At 40.7% G+C, this 15099-nt stretch overlaps 1 protein-coding gene across 6 annotated transcripts in view; it reads left to right on the top strand.

Moving 5' to 3' along the window:
* The window catches only part of usp32 (ubiquitin specific peptidase 32), a 113081-nt gene that overhangs the window by 19552 nt on the left and 78430 nt on the right, over positions 1 to 15099 (top strand). For 5 of the 6 annotated variants that reach the window (XM_061919335.1, XM_061919333.1, XM_061919332.1 and 2 more), the window contains 7 exons: positions 1560 to 1691; positions 3803 to 3910; positions 4338 to 4453; positions 6915 to 6977; positions 7497 to 7580; positions 8761 to 8822; positions 12347 to 12449. In XM_061919335.1, the coding sequence (XP_061775319.1) occupies positions 1560 to 1691; positions 3803 to 3910; positions 4338 to 4453; positions 6915 to 6977; positions 7497 to 7580; positions 8761 to 8822; positions 12347 to 12449 (668 nt within the window). Of the gene's footprint in view, positions 1 to 1559; positions 1692 to 3802; positions 3911 to 4337; positions 4454 to 4479; positions 4588 to 6914; positions 6978 to 7496; positions 7581 to 8760; positions 8823 to 12346; positions 12450 to 15099 lie in introns of those variants that run through there. The other variant, XM_061919337.1, reaches the window with a different exon arrangement.

Raw genomic sequence — 15099 nt, forward strand, 5'->3', positions numbered from 1 at the left:
CTTCATGATTACTGATGATGGTCTTCATGATTACTGATGATGGTCTTCATGATTACTGATGATGGTCTTCATGATTACTGATGATGGTCTTCATGATTACTGATGATGGTCTTCATGATTACTGATGATGGTCTTCATGATTACTGATGATGGTCTTCATGATTACTGATGATGGTCTTCATGATTACTGATGATGGTCTTCATGATTACTGATGATGGTCTTCATGATTACTGATGATGGTCTTCCACTGTTGGGACATGCTGTCTGTAATTCCACTTGTGTCCTCTGGGGGTAATGGGAGACAAACTCACATTTGGACGTCAGCCCTTCTGTGTGTGTGTGTGTGTGTGTGTGTGTGTGTGTGTGTGTGTGTGTGTGTGTGTGTGTGTGTGTGTGTGTGTGTGTGTGTGTGTGTGTGTGTGTGTGTGTGTGTGTGTGTGTGTGTGTGTGTGTGTGTGTGTGAGAGAGTTCCTCTTTGAGATTGACTCACAGCTGGTCAGTGAAGTGTGTGTTTCCTTGCTGATACCTCTATCATCTGAGTGGAGCAAACACCTGGTAGACACCTGGTAGGGCAGACGCCTGGTGGCCCCCTTGTAGAGCAGACGCCTGGTAGACACCTGGTAGAGCAGACACCTGGTAGAGCAGACACCTGGTAGAGCAAACATCTGGTAGGGCAGACGCCTGGTGGCCCCCTTGTAGAGCAGATGCCTGGTAGACACCTGGTTGAGCAGACACCTGGTAGAGCAGACACCTGGTAGAAACCTGGTAGGGCAGACGCCTGGTGGCCCCCTTGTAGAGCAGACACCTGGTAGACACCTGGTAGAGCAGACACCTGGTAGACACCTGGTTGAGCAGACACCTGGTAGAAACCTGTTAGAGCAGACGCCTGGTAGACACCTGGTAGAGCAGACACCTGGTAGACACCTGGTAGAGCAGACGCCTGGTGGCCCCCTTGTAGAGCAGACACCTGGTATAGCGGACACCTGGTAGAACAAACACCTGGTGGCCCTCTTGTAAAGCAGACACCTGGTAGAGCAGACACCTGGTAGAGCGGACACCTGGTAGAACAAACACCTGTTGGCCCTCTTGTAAAGCAGACACCTGGTAGAGCAGACACCTGGTAGAGCGGACACCTGGTAGAACAGACACCTGGTGGCCCTCTTGTAAAGCAGACACCTGGTAGAGCAGACACCTGGTAGAGCGGACACCTGGTAGAACAGACACCTGGTGGCCCTCTTGTAAAGCAGACACCTGGTAGAGCAGACACCTGGTAGAGCGGACACCTGGTAGAACAGACACCTGGTGGCCCTCTTGTAAAGCAGACACCTGGTAGAGCAGAGTGAGGTGTCACCAGAATGAGTTGAGTGAGTGGGTGTGTGTTGTGGATGATGCTGTTTGTGTTGTCATTGTGGAGAGTTGCACCTTCAGGTGTGTACATGTTGCACCTTGACTGATTATATTGACTCTACCATTCCTTGACTTCATACTTGTGTGCCAATTAAGATGTTACTACTGTCACTATGGGAGACTTGCACCGATACTGATTGTTTCTTCTTAGTGGAGGAAAGTGATATCATCGACTTGGAGAAACGATACTGGCTGCTGAAAGCTCAATCGAGAACAGGACGCTTCGACGTGGAGACCTTCATCCCTCTGGTGTCTCCTCCTCTGCACACCTCCATATGTGAAGGTGAGTGTCCACCCCAGTGGTCACGTGATCTACACTCCACAGTGCAGTGGTCACATGATCTACACTCCACAGTGCAGTGGTCACATGATCTACACTCCACAGTGCAGTGGTCACGTGATCTACACTCCACAGTGCAGTGGTCACGTGATCTACACTCCACAGTGCAGTGGTCACGTGATCTACACTCCACAGTGCAGTGGTCACGTGATCTACACTCCACAGTGCAGTGGTCACGTGATCTACACTCCACAGTGCAGTGGTCACGTGATCTACACTCCACAGTGCAGTGATCACATGATCTACACTCCACAGTGCAGTGGTCACATGATCTACACTCCACAGTGCAGTGGTCACGTGATCTACACTCCACAGTGCAGTGGTCACGTGATCTACACTCCACAGTGCAGTGGTCACGTGATCTACACTCCACGGTGCAGTGGCCACGTGATCTACACTCCACAGTGCAGTGATCACATGATCTACACTCCACAGTGCAGTGGTCACGTGATCTACACTCCACAGTGCAGTGGTCACATGATCTACACTCCACAGTGCAGTGGTCACGTGATCTACACTCCACAGTGCAGTGGTCACATGATCTACACTCCACAGTGCAGTGGTCACGTGATCTACACTCCACAGTGCAGTGGTCACGTGATCTACACTCCACGGTGCAGTGGTCACGTGATCTACACTCCACAGTGCAGTGGTCACGTGATCTACACTCCACAGTGCAGTGGTCACGTGATCTACACTCCACAGTGCAGTGGTCACATGATCTACACTCCACAGTGCAGTGGTCACGTGATCTACACTCCACAGTGCAGTGGCCACGTGATCTACACTCCACAGTGCAGTGGTCACGTGATCTACACTCCACAGTGCAGTGGTCACGTGATCTACACTCCACAGTGCAGTGGTCACATGATCTACACTCCACAGTGCAGTGGTCACGTGATCTACACTCCACAGTGCAGTGGCCACGTGATCTACACTCCACAGTGCAGTGGTCACGTGATCTACACTCCACAGTGCAGTGGTCACGTGATCTACACTCCACAGTGCAGTGGTCACGTGATCTACACTCCACAGTGCAGTGGTCACGTGATCTACACTCCACAGTGCAGTGGCCACGTGATCTACACTCCACGGTGCAGTGGTCACGTGATCTACACTCCACAGTGCAGTGGTCACGTGATCTACACTCCACGGTGCAGTGGCCACGTGATCTACACTCCACAGTGCAGTGGTCACGTGATCTACACTCCACAGTGCAGTGGTCACATGATCTACACTCCACAGTGCAGTGGTCACGTGATCTACACTCCACAGTGCAGTGGTCACATGATCTACACTCCACAGTGCAGTGGTCACATGATCTACACTCCACAGTGCAGTGGTCACGTGATCTACACTCCACAGTGCAGTGGTCACATGATCTACACTCCACAGTGCAGTGGTCACGTGATCTACACTCCACAGTGCAGTGGTCACATGATCTACACTCCACAGTGCAGTGGTCACGTGATCTACACTCCACAGTGCAGTGGTCACGTGATCTACACTCCACAGTGCAGTGGTCACGTGATCTACACTCCACAGTGCAGTGGTCACGTGATCTACACTCCACGGTGCAGTGGCCACGTGATCTACACTCCACAGTGCAGTGGTCACGTGATCTACACTCCACAGTGCAGTGGTCACATGATCTACACTCCACAGTGCAGTGGTCACGTGATCTACACTCCACAGTGCAGTGGTCACATGATCTACACTCCACAGTGCAGTGGTCACGTGATCTACACTCCACAGTGCAGTGGTCACATGATCTACACTCCACAGTGCAGTGGTCACGTGATCTACACTCCACAGTGCAGTGGTCACGTGATCTACACTCCACAGTGCAGTGGTCACGTGATCTACACTTCACAGTGCAGTGGTCACGTGATCTACACTCCACGGTGCAGTGGTCACATGATCTACACTCCACAGTGCAGTGGTCACATGATCTACACTCCACAGTGCAGTGGTCACGTGATCTACACTCCACAGTGCAGTGGTCACATGATCTACACTCCACAGTGCAGTTGTCATGTGATCATCTCTTTCAGGTTTGTTCCACGCCTTCGATGAGAACCGAGACAACCACATCGACTTCAAGGAGATCTCCTGTGGCCTGTCAGCCTGCTGCAGGGGTCCTGTTGCTGAGCGCCAGAAGTGTAAGTGGAAATCACACTGCGTGTACTAAATGAAGCACTAAATAGTGCTGATGAGTGTAGATAAATCACACTGCGTGTACTAAATAAAGCACTAAATAGTGCTGATGAGTGTAGATAAATCACACTGCGTGTACTAAATAATGATATTTGCATTAGCTCCTCCCACATTGTGGGTGTTTTGATGACCAGCATATATTTGGCATATTCTTAAAGAGAGAGACGCCTTATTCTGATCACTAAACAGACACAATCCTCTGCTCACAAGTTTAGTAGATCAGTGTTTTAGTACACACAAACCTTGAGTAGATCAGACCCTAGTAAGAAACCATGTACTTTATTGACACATATTTTGAAATGATGTGGCCCCTGGGGCCCATGTTCTAGTCCTGTGTGCTAAAGTCCCAAATACTGTTTGTCTTGTTCTCAGTCTGCTTCAAAGTCTTTGATGTGGACCAGGATGGAGTCCTGTCCCGAGAAGAAGTCCATCAGATGGTGGCGGCCCTGCTGGAGGTGTGGAAGGACAATCGCACCGACACGCTCCCTGTAAGACGACACTCTTTGGAGTATCAACCATGATTCTTGTGAGAATCCTGCATGGGAGGGAAGATGAGGATGAAAGACTTTGGGAAGTGATCCAGGACTAGATGCAGTTGGAAGTGATCCAGGACTAGATGCAGGTAGAAGACATCATAGATGACTAGTAGTAAATGTGACTAGTGTTGTGCAAGACAAGAGAAGAAGAAGAAAGACTCCTTCCATCCATCAGGCCACTCAAAATGGCGCTCACAACAAACCCCCACCTTTGGGTAAATTACCTGACGTCACTTAAAGGGGTCCTCCCTCTTTATGAATGTAAACAACAAAAACAACAACAACATTGTTGTTATGTGCACGTTGGCAGTCACTCTTTATGAATGTAAACAACAACAACAACAACATTGTTGTTATGTGCTTGTTGGCAGTCACTCTTTATGAATGTAAACAACAACAACAACAACATTGTTGTTATGTGCACGTTGGCAGTCACTCTTTATGAATGTAAACAACAACAACAACAACATTGTTGTTATGTGCTTGTTGGCAGTCACTCTTTATGAATGTAAACAACAACAACAACAACATTGTTGTTATGTGCACGTTGGCAGTCACTCTTTATGAATGTAAACAACAACAACAACATTGTTGTTATGTGCACGTTGGCAGTCACTCTTTATGAATGTAAACAACAACAACAACAACATTGTTGTTATGTGCACGTTGGCAGTCCCTCTTTATGAATGTAAACAACAACAACAACAACATTGTTGTTATGTGCACGTTGGCAGTCCCTCTTTATGAATGTAAACAACAACAACAACAACATTGTTGTTATGTGCTTGTTGGCAGTCACTCTTTATGAATGTAAACAACAACAACAACAACATTGTTGTTATGTGCTTGTTGGCAGTCACTCTTTATGAATGTAAACAACAACAACAACAACAACATTGTTGTTATGTGCACGTTGGCAGTCACTCTTTATGAATGTAAACAACAACAACATTGTTGTTATGTGCACGTTGGCAGTCACTCTTTATGAATGTAAACAACAACAACAACATTGTTGTTATGTGCACGTTGGCAGTCACTCTTTATGAATGTAAACAACAACAACAACATTGTTGTTATGTGCACGTTGGCAGTCACTCTTTATGAATGTAAACAACAACAACAACAACATTGTTGTTATGTGCACGTTGGCAGTCACTCTTTATGAATGTAAACAACAACAACAACAACATTGTTGTTATGTGCACGTTGGCAGTCACTCTTTATGAATGTAAACAACAACAACAACAACTACATTGTTGTTATGTGCACGTTGGCAGTCACTCTTTATGAATGTAAACAACAACAACAACATTGTTGTTATGTGCACGTTGGCAGTCACTCTTTATGAATGTAAACAACAACAACAACAACATTGTTGTTATGTGCACGTTGGCAGTCACTCTTTATGAATGTAAACAACAACAACAACAACATTGTTGTTATGTGCACGTTGGCAGTCACTCTTTATGAATGTAAACAACAACAACAACAACAACATTGTTGTTATGTGCACGTTGGCAGTCACTCTTTATGAATGTAAACAACAACAACAACATTGTTGTTATGTGCACGTTGGCAGTCACTCTTTATGAATGTAAACAACAACAACAACAACAACATTGTTGTTATGTGCACGTTGGCAGTCACTCTTTATGAATGTAAACAACAACAACAACAACAACATTGTTGTTATGTGCACGTTGGCAGTCACTCTTTATGAATGTAAACAACAACAACAACAACAACATTGTTGTTATGTGCACGTTGGCAGTCACTCTTTATGAATGTAAACAACAACAACAACAACATTGTTGTTATGTGCACGTTGGCAGTCACTCTTTATGAATGTAAACAACAACAACAACATTGTTGTTATGTGCACGTTGGCAGTCACTCTTTATGAATGTAAACAACAACAACAACAACAACATTGTTGTTATGTGCACGTTGGCAGTCACTCTTTATGAATGTAAACAACAACAACAACAACATTGTTGTTATGTGCACGTTGGCAGTCACTCTTTATGAATGTAAACAACAACAACAACAACATTGTTGTTATGTGCACGTTGGCAGTCACTCTTTATGAATGTAAACAACAACAACAACAACATTGTTGTTATGTGCACGTTGGCAGTCACTCTTTATGAATGTAAACAACAACAACAACAACATTGTTGTTATGTGCACGTTGGCAGTCACTCTTTACTTTAGTTACACCAGCACTCAGTTACTCTATGAAGTTGTGATTATTAGTAGAACTTATCATTATTCAAAGTTAGGATTACTAGAATAAGTTAGGATTATTATTAGACGTTATGAATATTAGAAGAATTTTTGGTTATTAGAATAATGTATGATTAGAAGAAGTTATGATTATTAGAAGAAGTTATGGTTTATTGTATTGTTGCAGGAGCTCCACAGTTGTGCATCAGATATTGTGAACAACATCTTCAACGTGCACGACACAAACAAAGTAAGATCTGTGTGTAATATTGTAATATGCATGGAGAAATATATTCATGTATAAACATATTCATGTATAAACATATGAATATATTCATGTATGAATATATTCCTGCATAATTCTTTGCATATATTTATGTATAAATATATGAAATATTTGTGTATAAGTATATTCATGCATAAATATAGGAATATATTCATGTATAAACATATGAATATATTCATGTATGAATATATTCCTGCATAATTCTTTGCATATATTTATGTATACATATATGAAATATTTGTGTATAAGTATATTCATGCATAAATATAGGAATATATTCATGTATAAATATATTCATGTATAAACATATGAATATATTCATGTATAATATATAAAAAAAAATTCATGCATAATTCTTTGCATATATTTATGTATACATATATGAAATATTTGTGTATAAGTATATTCATGCATAAATATAGGAATATCTTCATATATAAATACATTGATGTATAGATTCATATTTCCTTCCTACTCTCCCAGCTGGGCTGCCTGACCTTAGAAGAATATCAAATCTGGAGTGTGAACAATCTTCTGGCTTCTGAGTTCTTAAATCTTCTCTTCCAGGTCAGCACATTCCTGCATATTGATTTTATTATTGAGAAATATTGATTTCATCGTTGATAAATGTTGATTTCATCATTGTTGCATATTAATTTAATCATTGATAAATATTGATTTGATCATTCCTGCTTATTGATTTCATCATTGATGCATCTTGAGTTAATCATTGATAAATATTGATTACATCATTCCTGCATATTGATTTCATCATTGATGCATCTTGAGTTAATCATTGATAAATATTGATTACATCATTCCTGCATATTGATTTCATCATTGATAAATGTTGATTTCATCATTGTTGCATATTAATTTTATTATTGATAAATATTGATTTGATCATTCCTGCATATTGATTTCATCATTGATGCATATTAATTTAATCATTGATAAATATTGATTTGATCATTCCTGCATATTGATTTCATCATTGATGCATCTTGAGTTAATCATTGATAAATATTGATTACATCATTCCTGCATATTGATTTCATCATTGATGCATCTTGAGTTAATCATTGATAAATATTGATTACATCATTGATGCATATTGATTTCATCATCCCTGCATAATGATTTAATCATTGACGCATATTGATTTCATTATTCCTGCATAATGATATCATCATTGCTGCATATTGATGTCATCATTCCTGCATAATGATATCATCATTGCTGCATAATGATATCATCATTCCTGCATAATGATATCATCATTGCTGCATAATGATATCATCATTGATGCATCTTGAGTTAATCATTGATAAATATTGATTACATCATTCCTGCATATTGATTTCATCATTGATGCATCTTGAGTTAATCATTGATAAATATTGATTGCATCATTGATGCATATTGATTTCATTATTCCTGCATAATGATATCATCATTGCTGCATATTGATGTCATCATTCCTGCATAATGATATCATCATTGCTGCATAATGATATCATCATTCCTGCATAATGATATCATCATTGCTGCATATTGATGTCATCATTCCTGCATAATGATATCATCATTGCTGCATAATGATGTTAGCGCACGCGCAGTTAAGACAACAGTAATTGCTCCTCCAGCATAACAGTGAGGATGCACACCTGTCAGACAAGTTGAATTCAGTGTCAAATATTCTTGAATTATTAATATAAGTCGACTTTATTTTTTAATCTTGCTAAAGGTTTGCCACATCGTGTTGGGACTCAGACCTGCGTCTCCTGAAGAGGAGGGACTAATCATCAGGTATATCCATCAGAATCATCTTTACATCATAATCAGAATAACCTTTACATCATAATTAGGGCTGGGCGATATGGATATAGTGGATAGTGAACAACAGGCTGAATAAGTGGAGGTTATATGAGGCATAAATAAGCAACTGCTATGTTAAGCTAACATATTATTGTAAGAGTCATTCAAATAACTTCAAACCCCGTTTCCACAGGAGTTGGGAAATGGTGTTAGATGTAAATATAAACAGAATACAATGATTTGCAAATCCTTTTCAAGCCATATTCAGTTGAATATGCTACAAAGACAACATATTTCATCTTCAAACTCATAAACTTTAGTTTTTGCAAATAATCATTAACTTTAGAATTTGATGCCAGCAACATGTGACAAAGAAGTTGGGAAAGGTGGCAATAAATACTGATAAAGTTGAGGAATGCTCATCAAACACTTATTTGGAACATCCCACAGGTGTGCAGGCTAATTGGGTACAGGTGGGTGCCATGATTGGCTATAAAAACAGCTTCCCAGTCTTTCACAAGAAAGGATGGGGCGAGGTACACCCCTTTGTCCACAACTGTGTGAGCAAATAGTCAAACAGTTTAAGAACAACCTTTCTCAAAGTGACATTGCAAGAAATTGAGGGATTTCAACATCTACGCTCCATAATATCATCAAAAGGTTCAGAGAATCTGGAGAAATCACTCCACGTAAGCGGCATGGCCGGAAACCAACATTGAATGACCGTGACCTTCCATCCCTCAGACGGCACTGTATCAAAAAACCACATCAATCTCTAAAGGATATCACCACATGGGCTCAGAAGACTTCAGAAAACCACTGTCACTAAATACAGTTGGTCGCTACATCTGTAAGTGCAAGTTAAAGCTCTACTATGCAAAGCCAAAACCATTTATCAACAACATCCAGAAACGCCGCCGGCTTCTCTGGGCCCGAGATCGTCTAAGATGGACTGATGCAAAGTGGAAAAGTGTTCTGTGGTCTGACGAGTCCACATTTCAAATTGTTTTCGGAAATATTTGACATTGTGTCATCCGGACCGAAGGGGAAGTGAACCATCCAGACTGTTATCCACGCAAAGTGTAAAAGCCAGCATGTGTGATGGTATGGGGGTGTATTAGTGCCCAAGGCATGGGTAACTTACACATCTGTGATGGTATGGGGGTGCATTAGTGGCCAAGGCATGGGTAACTTACACATCTGTGAAGGCACCATTAAAGTCCTACTGAAAGCCACTACTAGCCACCACGCAGTCTGATAGTTTATATATCAATGATGAAATATTAACATTGCAACACATGACAATACGCCCGCTTTAGTTTACTAAATTGCAATTTTAAATTTCCCAGGAGTTTCTTCTTGAAAACGTCGTGTAATGATGACGTGTACGCGTGACATCACGGGCTGTTATGAATATGAGCGCTGCACACACACACAGCTAAAAGTGGTCTGCTTTAACGGCATAATTACACAGTATTTTGGACGTCTGTGTTGCTGAATCCTTTGCAATTTGTTCAATTGATATTGGAGAAGTCAAAGTAGAAAGATGGAGTTGGGAAGCTTTAGCCTTTAGCCACACAAACAAACGGTGATTCCTTGTTTAAAATTCCCGGAGGTGAAACTTTACTATGGATCAGAGCGGTCAAGCGAACATGGATCCCAACCGAATGTCAGCCAGCAGGTTTCGGTGAGAAAATTGTGGTAAAAAGTCGCCTCTTACCGGATATCAGCGGAGCTTGTGCCGCCCATAAAGCTGCCGTCGACTTCCCTGAGACACTGGCGTCAAGACACCCAGCTGTGGACACACCCCTCCGACTATCAGGTACTATTAAACTCACTAAAACACTAACAACACAATAGAAAGATAAGGGATTTCCCAGAATTATCCTAGTAAATGTGTCTAAAAACATCTGAATCCGTCCCAATGCAATCGCGTTTTTAATTTTTTTAACTGTATTTTATTTTATTTTTTTCTAGTCCACCGCTATCAATATCCTCAAACACGAATCTTTCATTCTTGCTCAAATTAATGGGGAAATTGTCGTTTTCTCGGTCCGAATAGCTGTTTTTGTTGGAGGCTCCCATTAAAAACAATGTGAATATGTGAGGAGCCATCACACTTGTGATGTCATCGTCTGCTACTTCCGTACAGCCAGGGCTTTTCTGTTAGCCACCAAAAGTTGCAAACTTTATCATTGATGTTCTCTACTAAAATCCTTTCGGAAAAAATATGGCAATATTGCGAAATGATCAAGTATGACACAGAATGGAGCTGCTATCCCCGTTTAAATAAGAAAATCTCATTTCAGTAGGCCTTTAATGCTGAAAGGTACATACAGGTTTTGGAACAACATATGCTGCCACCTTTTTCATGGACGCCCCTGCTTATTTCAGCAAGATAATATCAAGCCATATTCAGCACGTGTTACAACAGCGTGGCTTCTTAAAAAAAGAGTGTGGGTACTTTCCTGGCCCGCCTGCAGTCCAGACCTGTCTCCCATGGAAAATGTGTGAAGTGTAAAATAGGACAGCGGAGACCCCGGACTGTTGAAGGACTGAAGCTCTACATAAAACAAGAATGGGAAAGAATTCCACTTTCAAAGCTTCAACAATTAGTTTCCTCAGTTCCCAAACGTTTATTGAGTGTTGATAAAAGAAAAGGTGATGTAACACAGTGGTGAACATGCCCTTTCCCAACTACTTTGGCATGTGTTGCAGTCATGAAATTCTAAGTTAATTATCATTTGCAAAATAAAAATAACGTTTATGAGTTTGAACATGAAATATGTTGTCTTTGTAGCATATTCAACTGAATATGGCTTGAAAAGGATTTGCAAATCATTGTATTCTGTTTATATTTACATCTAACACCATTTCCCAACTCATATGGAAACGGGGTTTGTATAACATATAGAACATGCTATACTTTTACCAAACAATCTGTCGCTCCTAATCGCTAAATTCGATGAAATCTTATACGTCTAGTCTCTTACGTGAATGAGCTAAATAATATTATTTGATATTTTACGGTAATGTGTTAATAATTTCACACATAAGTCGCTCCTGAGTATAAGTCGCACCCCCGGCCAAACTTTGAAAAAAACTGCGACTTATAGTCCCAAAAATACGGTAGATAGATAGATGTATGGATAGATAGATAGGTGGATGGATGGATAGATAGATAGATAGATAGATAGTACTTTATTGATTCTTTTATTGATTCTTTCAGGAGAGTTCCATCAGGAAAATTTAAATTCCAGCAGCAGTGTACAGAATTGAGATCAAATTTAAAAAGTAAATAATGGGGGTGTAAATGGAAATAAAATAAAAACATATTACAATAAGAATACAAATAAAAAGCAACAATAAGAATATAAATATGACAGTAAAAATAAGAATATAAGAAGAGAAACTAGGCAGTAGTGAGCATGTTATTGTTTTGCATCCCCTGTCATCCTAGTACTCAAATGTACCAATGAAAGTATTGTCTGTTGAACTTTGACCCACGTCATCAGGGGTTGGCTGGAGAGAGAGAAGAGACAAGGACTGCAGCACCAACACACCTGGTTCATCATGTCCTCTCTCTGGTGGCAGCAGTGGAAGGACTACACTCATTATGTACGTCTCATTTGCATATGTGCACTACACTCATTATGTACGTCTCATTTGCATATGTGCACTACACTCATTATGTACGTCTCATTTGCATATGTGCTCTACACTCATTATGTGCGTCTCATTTGCATATGTGCACTACACTCATTATGTGCGTCTCATTTGCATATGTGCACTACACTCATTATGTACGTCTCATTTGCATATGTGCACTACACTCATTATGTACGTCTCATTTGCATATGTGCAGTACACTCATTATGTACGTCTCATTTGCATATGTGCACTACACTCATTATGTACGTCTCATTTGCATATGTGCTCTACACTCATTATGTACGTCTCATTTGCATATGTGCTCTACACTCATTATGCGCGTCTCATTTGCATATGTGCACTACACTCATTATGTACGTCTCATTTGCATATGTGCACTACACTCATTATGTGCGTCTCATTTGCATATGTGCTCTACACTCATTATGTGCGTCTCATTTGCATATGTGCACTACACTCATTATGTACGTCTCATTTTCATATGTGCACTACACTCATTATGCACGTCTCATTTGCATATGTGCACTACACTCATTATGTACGTCTCATTTGCATATGTGCACTACACTCATTATGTGCGTCTCATTTGCATATGTGCTCTACACTCATGATGTGCGTCTCATTTGCATATGTGCACTACACTCATGATGTGCGTCTCATTTGCATATGTGCACTACACTCATTATGTACGTCTCATTTGCATATGTGCTCTACACTCATGATGTGCGTCTCATTTGCATATGTGCACTACACTCATTATGTACGTCTCATTTGCATATGTGCACTACACTCATTATGTGCGTCTCATTTGCATATGTGCACTACACTCATTATGTACGTCTCATTTGCATATGTGCACTACACTCATTATGTGCGTCTCATTTTCATATGTGCACTACACTCATTATGTACGTCTCATTTGCATATGTGCACTACACTCATTATGTGCGTCTCATTTGCATATGTGCACTACACTCATTATGTGCGTCTCATTTGCATATGTGCACTACACTCATTATGTACGTCTCATTTGCATATGTGCACTACACTCATTATGTACGTCTCATTTGCATATGTGCACTACACTCATTATGTGCGTCTCATTTGCATATGTGCACTACACTCATTATGTGCGTCTCATTTGCATATGTGCACTACACTCATTATGTACGTCTCATTTGCATATGTGCACTACACTCATTATGTGCGTCTCATTTGCATATGTGCACTACACTCATTATCTCATTTGCATATGTGCACTACACTCATTATGTGCGTCTCATTTTCATACGTGCACTACACTCATTATGTGCGTCTCATTTGCATATGTGCACTACACTCATTATGTACGTCTCATTTGCATATGTGCACTACACTCATTATGTGCGTCTCATTTGCATATGTGCACTACACTCATTATCTCATTTGCATATGTGCACTACACTCATTATGTGCGTCTCATTTTCATACGTGCACTACACTCATTATGTACGTCTCATTTGCATATGTGCACTACACTCATTATGTGCGTCTCATTTTCATATGTGCACTACACTCATTATGTGCGTCTCATTTGCATATGTGCACTACACTCATTATGTACGTCTCATTTGCATATGTGCACTACACTCATTATGTGCGTCTCATTTGCATATGTGCACTACACTCATTATCTCATTTGCATATGTGCACTACACTCATTATGTGCGTCTCATTTTCATACGTGCACTACACTCATTATGTACGTCTCATTTGCATATGTGCACTACACTCATTATGTACGTCTCATTTGCATATGTGCACTACACTCATTATGTGCGTCTCATTTGCATATGTGCACTACACTCATTATGTACGTCTCATTTGCATATGTGCACTACACTCATTATGTGCGTCTCATTTTCATATGTGCACTACACTCATTATGTACGTCTCATTTGCATATGTGCACTACACTCATTATGTGCGTCTCATTTGCATATGTGCACTACACTCATTATGTGCGTCTCATTTGCATATGTGCACTACACTCATTATGTACGTCTCATTTGCATATGTGCACTACACTCATTATGTGCGTCTCATTTGCATATGTGCACTACACTCATTATCTCATTTGCATATGTGCACTACACTCATTATGTGCGTCTCATTTTCATACGTGCACTACACTCATTATGTGCGTCTCATTTGCATATGTGCACTACACTCATTATGTACGTCTCATTTGCATATGTGCACTACACTCATTATGTGCGTCTCATTTGCATATGTGCACTACACTCATTATCTCATTTGCATATGTGCACTACACTCATTATGTGCGTCTCATTTTCATACGTGCACTACACTCATTATGTACGTCTCATTTGCATATGTGCACTACACTCATTATGTGCGTCTCATTTTCATATGTGCACTACACTCATTATGTGCGTCTCATTTGCATATGTGCACTACACTCATTATGTACGTCTCATTTGCATATGTGCACTACACTCATTATGTGCGTCTCATTTGCATATGTGCACTACACTCATTATCTCATTTGCATATGTGCACTACACTCATTATGTGCGTCTCATTTTCATACGTG

The sequence above is a fragment of the Nerophis ophidion genome, linkage group LG13 (genome assembly GCF_033978795.1).
Source record: "Nerophis ophidion isolate RoL-2023_Sa linkage group LG13, RoL_Noph_v1.0, whole genome shotgun sequence".
In the NCBI taxonomy this organism is placed as follows: domain Eukaryota; kingdom Metazoa; phylum Chordata; class Actinopteri; order Syngnathiformes; family Syngnathidae; genus Nerophis; species Nerophis ophidion.